A 10529-nucleotide genomic window follows, 5' to 3' on the forward strand; every position below is an offset into this window, starting at 1 on the left:
TTTTTCATGTAATGTGCTATATACTTTAAACATATAGTTACGGTAATGTGCAAGAGGAACATATATTCGGACTAGTGATCCCCTGACCTGCCTATCCAGAAATGGTTTAGACCATTTTATACACTTTTGCGCTATATACTTTAAATTATAATTATGGTTTATCATCATGCTTAGATGCACTCAATCCTGTTAGAGACATAAATTTTATATGATCGTCAACCTTTAGATGCTTAATCGAATCGGATTATTTTATGTGAAATTTGTTTGAAGTTTCGCGTGCTCCAAGTCCTGAGCTGAGCAACCCAACTCAAAATCAAGAGGGAAATTAGAAGTCACATTCTTTGCTTAGAATGAACGTCAGGCCAGCGGTCCTGCTCCCACCTCCAAAAACAATAGATTCAGATCTATTAGAAGAGCGGAAATAGAAAATTTTTATGGCAATATGTTTTGTTTTAAATCTTATAATAAGACTGAGATCTTTTTATTTTTTAGATGAAATGAAATCCTTTTATTAAAAATAAAAAGGCAAAAGGGAAATTTAAACCAGCTGCCAGTCAGCAAACAGCTCGACCTCGGAAACGGCCCCAGAGCAGCAGCAGTCGGACGCCGCGCGACTCTTTCGACCTACCTCCGCGTCCTCCCGGTTTCTATTTCCGCTCCCGTCCCCAACCACCCGCGTCCCCCCGGCTTCCGTGGGCATGGCCGCCGCGCGGGCGCAACCACCGCCGCGGCCGGATGCCTAGAAAGCCCCTCCTCCCCACCCGCGGGACCACCACCGCTCCGCCCCTCCTCCTCAACCTCCGCCGCCTCCTCCCCCGCCGCCGCGCGCCCCCCTCGCCGCCCCCGCCGCTGCCCGCCCGACGGAGGCCTGCCATGGCCCGCGCCAGCGAATCCGTGGACGCGGCGGCGGCGGCGGCCTCCTTCCGGGTCGGGATGGTGCGGGTGGTCTCCTTCCTCGTGGGGGGACTCAACTTCGCGGTGCTGCTGCTCGGGCTCTACCTCATCGACGCCGTGCTCCCGCCGGGGTGCGGCGGGGGGCTTGCGCTCGCCGCGGCGCCCGCGCTGGCTGGGGTCCGCGTGCTCGGCATGGTCGGCGCCGCGCGCGCGCAGCACGCCACGGCGGACGCCATAGCCAGGCGCCACCTCCATGAGGCCGACGCCTCTGTCGCCGCTGACGCCGTAGCTCGCCACGAGATCAGGGTGAGAGCTCTTCTAGTTGCTGGTTCAATTAGACACTTTTGGTGGGCGCGAGTGGGGGTTGGATTTTTCTGGCAGAACTTCGAGGTATCGCGAACAAAATTTAGCTTAGATTCCGTTTGAATTTTACACAAGCTCATGTGTTTTTCAAAACTCTAAAGGCTAAGGATATGAGCTTCTGTTGCCTTAGTTTTCTCGTTGATGCGTCTTAGCTTAGTTTTGGGGTGATTCTTGATGCAATTGTGGTGCGATTGATAGGATATATCAGTTGTCGGCGCTGCTAAGTGCCGTGGCTTAAGTTGAGATTACAATTTCTCAAGTGATGGAAATCAGTGAATAATGAGTTAGTGTTAATAGATGGAGTTAGGAGTTTGATTTGATGCATTTGGGCGGAGTTGATGTGGTTAAGTCCTAAGCACTATGAGCCTATGAGGTGGCTCAGTTTTACTGTGAGCTCAAGCCATGTAGCTTCTCCTGGTCAAAGAAAATTTGAGTTTTATGAGTTTCTAGAGCTATGATTGGAAACCTAATTTCATTTCTATTTGCCTGTCATTACAATTTGCACTGATTTTGTTTTTATTGGTATATTGGCCAGGAAGTAGCTGTCTTTCTAATTAGGAATAAGTCCACTTTACCCCCCTCAACTATCTGCCTATCCAAGGAGTCCAACTTTCGTCAGTCAGCTATAAAACTGTCCAACTTCGGCCCCTCAACTATCAAAACCATTGCAGATAACCCCTTGACGTAAACCCTGCTCCTACGTGGTTAGATATTGCTGGGAAATTTCAGAATATGACACTAAAAATCGCGTGTCTTTCAGCTATCATAATGACATGTGGGACCACTCCGAGTCATGTGGGGCAGGCATATCACACTAAAATTTGTGTGTCTTTCAGCTATCATAAGGACACGAATTTTAGTGTCATACTCTGAAATTTCCCAGTACTGCTTAGTCAAATAGTAATAAAAAAAAGATAAACCCCCTCCTTGTTGCATTTTAAATTAACCTCACTTCTTTTGGATCATTATTTGCTGTTAGTTTAGTTGCATCATTAATCATGTCTTTCTGCTAAACTTTTCAAAACCAATGCTAACATAGCAGCACTCTGTTCAGACACAACAAGGAATGCTAGAAGGAATTTACATTAATGGTTGCAGTATGCCGAGATAGTAGCACATACAGGAAGAGAGACAAAAAAAAGGGAGAAAAAGGATGGAAAGATGAATTGAAAAAATAAGAAAATGGATAACAATGGAATATGAACACTGTTTAAGTGCAGCTATGACATTTCTACTTTCATTTTGCTCAAGAGTTGCTACTAACTTATCACATTGCTATTTTCATTTTGCTGAAACAGTTGAGGTATAAACGTTGGTTGTGGTGGACTAGATTTGGTGTGGCAGTTGGTGCATTGCAGTTGGTTGCAGCAATTTATCTCATGTTTGTCATTGTGAGAGATCTTTCACAAGAAAGAAGATCCACTTCCTGCTTCTTTGGTATGTTTGAGCTGTTTGCCATTATTGACCATTTACTTATTCCAGTTTTGGATCTAACCCTTTGTAAATCTTTGTTGGCTGGTAGCTCACTGCCTAGCGAACTTCATAAAAAACACTAGTGAGCATATTTTTCTTTAGGTCCTGTATGAAATTTTTGGGTAAACGGTACCAGGAGCATGATAACTATTATTTTCGTCAGCTTTCACCTTTAGTAAATATACTAACTGAGGAGCAATTTTTGGAGCATGCATATTTCATTCACTATATACTTTCCTAAGATTTTCTTTCCTGCTGTATCAGTTCTACCTGGCTTGAATAATTGGTTTGCCTTGCTTGTAATCTAGGACAGGATGAAGCTGATCAGGTCTCAGGGCGAGCACTTATTGCTTTATTTCTTATCCTTTCCTGGGTTGTGGTCATCGTCCAGTGCTTCACGGGTTCTGATATATTGAGATGGCGATCATTTTATGCAACACATGATATGGCATGGAAAGCTCATTACAGGGAAGTGTTTGATCATGGAATTCGAGAAGCTTTATGCTGCTTAGGACGTGCAAAATATCTGTAGGTCTCTATCCTGTGAATTTACACTGTGGAACTCCAATGTTAATTTATTTGTCGTAACTAGTTGTCTTATTTTCTGATCTAGAACCGTGTTGGAAGAAGATGAGGTTTATTCTGTGGCAAGACTTCTAGGTGATTTGGTTGCATATCGTGCTTCTGGGACTGGACATTTGGAACTTTTAGCAGGTTGGCTCTCTGGTCCAGTGCTTTCATATCAAATAGCTCAGTGCTATATCTGAATTTTTTTAATCATTTAGACTTGGAGCGAACCCACATTAATAATCTGCAGCTTGTTGTGTACCTGTCCAAGGACACATGTAGCTATATCAGGACTTTCTGTTCAACAGACAACTACTAGTAAATTCTATTAGGCTCACTTGTACCATACAAAAGTCCAACATACAATTCGCATTATACAAATCACTGATTTGCACCTTTTAACTTTGTGTGATATGTACATCTCTACCTTGAAAGATGACTTCTTTGTGAAACTAAGAAAAATCATACAATTTCTACCTCTTGACATAGAAATCTACAGAAAAGGTCATGTCTCTGATAAAATAACTGTAGTTTGCTTATCCAGTCATATATAGGACTGACTATAACCCACGTAAAGCAGGTCAGTTGCACAAATTTAGAGTACATAATTACATATGTTGTGATCGCAGATTGAAATATAATGAATATTTTATTTCTTCCACTAAGTAATGGTCTGTTGATTTGACCAATGAAGTTTTGGTATTTTTCCCCATTCTTCTGTTACATACGTGTTTGTTTTGGACATCCAGTCTAGTTATGTCTGTGAGGGCATATACTTGGCTAAAATGGCTATTTTGCCCTCTGTGGCTCCACTTGCCCACCCTTTCCTCTCGTCTCCAAATGAATATGCTTTGCAAAATTTTCAATATTCTAATTGAATCATTGTTTGTTATTATGAGTATATCCAGAGCATACTGAGGATCTCTTTTATGATTTATGTCATAGGGCTTGCTCTGCTGCAGAAGCATGGGAATTTGCCTGATTTGCAGACCGACCTTGTGGAAGCATCTCATGAACTTATGCAAGAAGCTGCTTTCCTCCATCCATTTGCTGAAGCATGTTACACAGTTAGATACTCCTCTACTGTGACATTATTTCTGTGCCAGCCTGCCTATTTTGATTGTACTTGACATGATCCTACTGCAGGGACCACTTCTTGATTTTGGAAGAAATCCTATTTTGTTTCCCTGTGTATGGGTATATAGGCAAGGTGCTTTAACTCCGTGGGCACGCAGAAGGTATCTCATAAGTCTCTTACTCTCTTATGCTTCTACAATTGCCTGTTAGTTTTGAAACATACTTTGTTTATAGTTCTGACCTTCTTTTACTCCAGTTCAGCTGGGAGTTTTGTTCCGGAAGATTGGCATTAAGTGAATTAAGCTAAATTTGAGTCTTACTCTGCTTAGTCCTTGTAGTGAAGTAGAGTCTTGTTATGTTTTCATTTAAACCCATTAAGTCTTCATGATTTGTTGATCTGCATTGTTTTCCTTATAATGCACTGGAGTAAAATTATTCCATTGTGAAAAACTCGAGCACCTTATTAATCTTTTCTTACATAGTACTACATATTAATCTTGGTTCAGGCGCCCTGCACTTGATGGTGATAACTGGTGGCGAGGCCATGCTGCAGCTTTCCTGAGATTTGTTAATATATCACCTAAAGCACTTGTGCGAGGACGTGTTTGTCAGGTAATACCTTGTCTTTTCAGTACCACCGGGATTTGTGAATGTGGACTTTTGTGAGATGATGTTATTATTTCAACCAGTTAGATGTAGCATTTTACGTTGTGTTTGTAATATACTGCATTTCTTTGCTCGCTTCTCCTTTCATTTTTTTCTTCATTTAGATAATCCTTACTCCTTAGTAACAAGTCAATAGATTCTTCTTGTACCCTAATGACAGGGTTTCTGTAAATTATTTAGTGAATTGGTTAAAGTTGCACATCCTTTTAGGGTTCATTAATTTTATGATCTATCCACCTTGAGTAGCTGTGAACCTGAGTGTTGCACGGGCAATCTATTAGGTTCAACTTTTTTGTGCTCATTTTTCTGTAATATTCATGCCTGCATTCAGTTCATGGAACACATTGTGGATTTGTGGCACAATTGAACCAGCCAAAATCAGTGGTGAGCATGTACTGGTTGATTTATCTGGGTGAACCGTTGAACTTAGGATGATCTATTTTACTTCTCAATGCAGAGCAAGCGCGAAGCTGCTTACTTTGTTGTGGTCCTCCATGACAAAAAAACTGTTGTCATTGCGGTTCGTGGAACAGAGACACCAGAGGATCTCATAACTGATGGATTATGCAGAGAATGTGCTTTTACTATGGAAGATTTGGATGGACTAGTAAAGTAATTCCTTCTTGATTCTGTCTCTTGTGTTCGTAGTTTCTTACCTATTCTCTCTTCTTTTATGTTTCAAATTAATTTGTTCACATTAGGACCACATGTGCTCAGCTCTTTACTGATGCTTTGATATAGATGTTCAACCCTGTCAGGCTGTGACTGGTGTTACCAATTTACCTTTCTGGGTTCCTCTTGGCCATAGGCCATAGCCCACAGCATTAGTATCAAAACTTTAAAAAAATGTTGAGTTTTGTTATAGAATTATGAATATTGTTGATTATGATCCTTGAAGTCCTTTTTTTTAACAGAATTTATTTTTCCTATTCTGATTCTTGTTAACGGCCAGTCAAGCACGGTCTCACTGAGTCGGCCCGGGTTCGAGCGCCGCATCCTCTAAATGAAATCCCAGGGGGACGTCCTCCCCCTCGGTGCTCATTTTTGAAGTCTTTTTTTTTCAACAGAATTTATTTTTCCTATTCTGATTCTTGTTAGATTTGCTTATTTTACGATCATTACTGGCTTCCTCAATGGAACCTTGAGCATAGCAAGTTGTTTTTTCACAGTTAAAGGGCAATGATATTGTTTTTCAGGAAAAAGGACAAGGATATTGTAGGGCTTGTACTATCAATCATTTAGAGTTTATGTGGTGAATGACTGAATATGATTATCATAGCAGTGAGACTTTTGCTGACAGTTCACAACTTCACATCAAAATTCACCATAGCTATTGTTGTACATATAACAAATGGTGTGTGCAAGCTCTATCATACTCATAATTAAAATCAGATAATTTGATACAATGTATATTAACAGAACTATAGAAGATGGTGATTAAGAAAATAAATGACCTGGGGGACAAAAATCAACAAACCATTTTTGCTGATCCTTGTTATTAAATGTTATGACTTTTTTTATGTGCTATGTATTATCCACAACCCCTTTTGTTTTTGACACTGGACTCCATTTCTTCAGTAGTGGCCAATTACCTGCTGCTACAAGGGAGAGAGTTATCTCAACATTTCCACATTATGGGCATGGTGGAATTGTAGAAGCTGCCAGGGAGCTGTTCATGCAGCTAAACGACTGTACAGGAGGTTTGTTTTTTCACACCGGATGTTTATCATTTGGTTTAGTCCAGCAATCAAGTTGTTTTATCTGAAACAGTTTAGGAGTCCTTATGGTTGCTTTCTGTGAAAACCATAAATAAATGCTGCAAATTTTAGTGTGCTATGCTGTATTAGTTGCTCAGCGGTACTGGTATGACAAATATGCAACAATCTTAGTTAATGCCATACAAGTGTTACTGATGTTCTTCGTAGGTCCATTTAGTACATTGACAATCAGGACTTGTTTAGTATTGTTTCTATTAGTTTGCAGCAGAAGATATACTGCTTATTATGATCAATTTTGTTTTGCTGAACCATGATCCTGCATATTAGAAGATTACATGCAATACATGAATTAATTGATTGATTTGTATATGATAAATGTTAGTGACTAATCCATTGTTTCTTTTACCAACATGGTTACCCAGGAACCACATCATCTGGACTTGGATTCCTTTCTACACTGCTGGGGGAAGGAAGTGAGTGCCATGGATATAAAGTTCGTGTTATTGGGCACTCGTTAGGAGGCGCTGTTGCCACAGTCCTAGGAATGATGGTAAAGCATGTTGAACTTTCAGTTTTTATCTCGAGCATGTTCTTTGCTAATCATATTCCTTATGTAACCTTTATTATCCTTATTTTTCTAATTGTCTTTCACCGAAATTCCGGTGCGTTCTTGTAAAATTTGGCGTAGTTAGCTAGGTATGAAGAGCCTTTTGTTGATGTGTATATATGTTTTTGGAATAGTTTTGGGTTAGTCACAGTCGGTCGTATGACTTAACACAATTTTGTAGTGCCAACTACTAAAGCTATCATTCTTCACGCTCGAAATGCATATAGATATCCTGTCACATCACATGGTTGTTTAATTATGTCTTCTATATTTATTCTTGACTTGTTCTATTTCCCTACATGTGAATGTTGATCAACGTTATCTGGAGTATTTGATATTCAGTTTAACTTTGTTGTTGATCAGCTTTTTGGCAAATACCCAGACGTGCATGTATATGCTTATGGACCACTTCCTTGTGTGGACTTTGTAATAGCGGAAGCCTGCTCACATTTTGTCACCACGTAAGAATAACTAAGACCTTTTTATGACCTACTTTTATCAATGGAACTTCAATTCTTGATGTGCCGTTCTCTTACCAAGGTTTCTTGACTTCTTTGATCGCTAAATATTCTCTGTTCCTTTCCAGCATTGTATGCAATGACGAATTTTCCTCTCGCCTCTCGATCAATTCGATCCTCAGGCTACGATCAGCTGCAATAAGTGCTCTTTCAGACAACTCTCCAGCTGATACAGCAATGGTACAAAAGCTTGCTCGGAGAATTTTACATGTGAGCAGGTATCATGATAATGGCCCTGATGATGATATAATCGAGGGCTACACCGACCGTACCAGAACGGCAGGTTGGCATAAATTTGAGGGAAAGCTTTTTTACATTCTGTTTATGCTGTCGTAAATACAACTGCAGTCTGATTTTGCAAATCTCGTAAGTTTTATACAGTTATCTCTAATGGATTCCCTCTCTTCCTGTCACAGGGACGGCAGTACCGAATGAGAGACAGTTTTCTCACCAGGATTCATTATGCAATACTGAACCAGTTCTCCAAAATATGCAAAATGCCTTCATTGGGTATAATGGATCCAATGCATCCATAGACGAGCTTCGGAGCTATGAAGGCCTAAACAGTGATCTTGGTGTACAAATAATTCCACTTGATGGGCCTGATTCTGGTTTCAAAGAGCATCCGACATCTTACAGAGAAATACCAGTAGAACCTCCTGAGATGTTTCTTCCAGGCTTAATTATTCATATAGTGCGGCAAAGAAGAAGCTTGTTTCCTCTTTGGAAATGCTGGAATATTCAGGAAACTGAACCACCATACAAAGCTTTTATAGCGAAAAGAGAGAACTTCAGTGATATAGTTGTTACTCCTTCCATGTTCACGGATCACTTACCGTGGAGGTAATATTCATCTTTATCTTTAACTAAGTAAAACTAGTACACACGGTGAAGTATATTTGGTAAACTCACCGAGCCTCGTTCCTTATAAAAGCCATCACCCCCAAAAAAGTTAAACATAGAGTTATGTTATTGCAATTTTTTTTGTTCGATGCATACATGCCTAATCCTTTTAAAAATAAGAAATATATCCATCACATGCATGTCCACTGAAGAATATGAGGATGATCGTGCAGACTTTTTATATAAAGAAAAAGCTACTCGGGGTGCTTCTCACCATTTTTGTTGTTAACATCCATTAGTTACTATGGGGATTCCTTCGCATACTGATTTGTACATCGGCAATAAATTGAGACGTATGTGTACAGATCAGCATGCGAAGGACGCAAACAAATGTCTATAATGCATAATCTGTTTGATTTTAAATGTACAAGAGGAAACATTTGGGATGATCTGTCTCATATTTTCCTGAGATAATCTAATCTGACATCTGTCCTAAGTCTGTCTTTCTAACTTATGTAGCACAAATCCAACATCTCGCCGTATTGCCTTGTCTAATGTCAAGCTATTATTAGCCTATTAGGTCAGCTCGTCCAGTGACGTGGTCACAGCATTTGCCATGTCAAACCGTTGCGCTCTCATCTTTTATTCTGAAACCATCATTGCCCTCTCATTTCTAGTATGCATTTTTGTCTCTTCAACAGCTGGTGATCTTCGAAAAGTATATTGCTTTTATAGTCTGTAGCACACATGTCCTTAGCTGCATGTTAGGCAGCAAACTCAGTTGCCAGGCATTTTGACTTATTTCTTTATCTGCAGTTATGCTTACAGCTTATGCCTTTGCAATTTTAGGTGCCACTATGCTATGCAGAGAATTCTTGAAGCCCAGGCGCCTAAGAGATGCACTAATTCTGATTCGCCCGTGCAACATTTGGTCTGACCAGGACAAAATTACATTTAGCAGCATGGTCTATTCCGCGCTGAATGCATATTCCTACAAAAGGCATCTACACCTGTATACAATAGATCTCTGTGTTAGGCTCAGCATCCTGATGAGCTTATTGGCTGTCCAAGGCGAATGCCTAGGCAGGCACACATACACACCCCTGGGAGATCTCTGGCACGACAGAAATCTGGGTACTTCATGTACGACAATACCCGTTCCTTATCTGATGGGTCTACTCACTCTGGCAAACTTTTGCGCGTGCACACTGATTACTGATGCAGTCGCCAGCCATACATACATACCCCTGGGACATTGTCCATAGCTATTTTTTATTCATGCCAGGTCGACATGATGTACATATTCCACACAGCAGAATTAGCTAGATTCACTGGCTGACAAGTAACAGTCATGATGTGATTATTCACCAAAGCTGAATGGAAGTTGTGACTCAAATTGACACGTTACCAGCACTATCGCGGTCTTCGGTGTATTCTATGAGTAGTCTATGACTAACCATTGGCTGGCTATATCTATGTTCTGGCGAGGTTCTTGAATGGCACCCTACCGCACACTGCACGAATGTGCAATAATTTATTTTTAGGCCGAAGACCCTAGGCCCGTATTTATTGAAAATTTGACGGAAAGTACAACCGTTTTTCAGCTGGGAAGACCAGCTTTTACATGTAGCGCAGACTTGCTAATCCAACAAGGAAACGCCAGAAAAGTATAACTCGACACTTCACAGACTAGGAGAAGATACCAACTCAACGATTTTTTTAAATATTATATTTTTGTACAGAATTTTCAGAAATATTGCACAAATTCGAAAAATTATATAAACATTACACTATCATGAGATG

At 40.4% G+C, this 10529-nt stretch overlaps 1 protein-coding gene across 2 annotated transcripts; it reads left to right on the forward strand.

Annotated features, from left to right (window-relative positions):
- Positions 1–575: 575 nt before the first annotated feature.
- Positions 576–10133, forward strand: LOC133888178 (uncharacterized). Of its 2 annotated transcripts, none has more exons than XM_062328330.1 (14): positions 576–1200; positions 2556–2694; positions 3039–3258; positions 3344–3444; positions 4243–4364; positions 4444–4535; positions 4881–4986; positions 5498–5652; positions 6622–6740; positions 7181–7308; positions 7729–7826; positions 7952–8166; positions 8300–8726; positions 9576–10133. In XM_062328330.1, exons 1-14 carry the CDS (start codon positions 736–738, stop codon positions 9661–9663), a joined length of 2475 nt encoding a protein of 824 aa, XP_062184314.1. In that variant the 5' UTR covers positions 576–735; the 3' UTR covers positions 9664–10133. The 2 variants fall into 2 exon arrangements, with proteins under 2 accessions (XP_062184314.1, XP_062184313.1); XM_062328329.1 differs by having other exon boundaries at positions 577–1200; positions 6619–6740.
- Positions 10134–10529: the final 396 nt, after the last annotated feature.

This window comes from Phragmites australis, chromosome 13, assembly GCF_958298935.1.
Source record: "Phragmites australis chromosome 13, lpPhrAust1.1, whole genome shotgun sequence".
Taxonomy (NCBI): domain Eukaryota; kingdom Viridiplantae; phylum Streptophyta; class Magnoliopsida; order Poales; family Poaceae; genus Phragmites; species Phragmites australis.

What these genes read in the sequence shown, in the direction of transcription:
- LOC133888178 (XM_062328329.1), top strand. Translation starts at nt 736, where the DNA reads ATGCCTAGAAAGCCCCTCCTCCCCACCCGCGGGACCACCACCGCTCCG. An exon ending in TAGCTCGCCACGAGATCAGG is followed by an intron (nt 1,201 to 2,555) that starts GTGAGAGCTCTT and finishes TTGCTGAAACAG; the next exon opens with TTGAGGTATAAACGTTGGTT. An exon ending in GCTAAACGACTGTACAGGAG is followed by an intron (nt 6,741 to 7,180) that starts GTTTGTTTTTTC and finishes ATGGTTACCCAG; the next exon opens with GAACCACATCATCTGGACTT.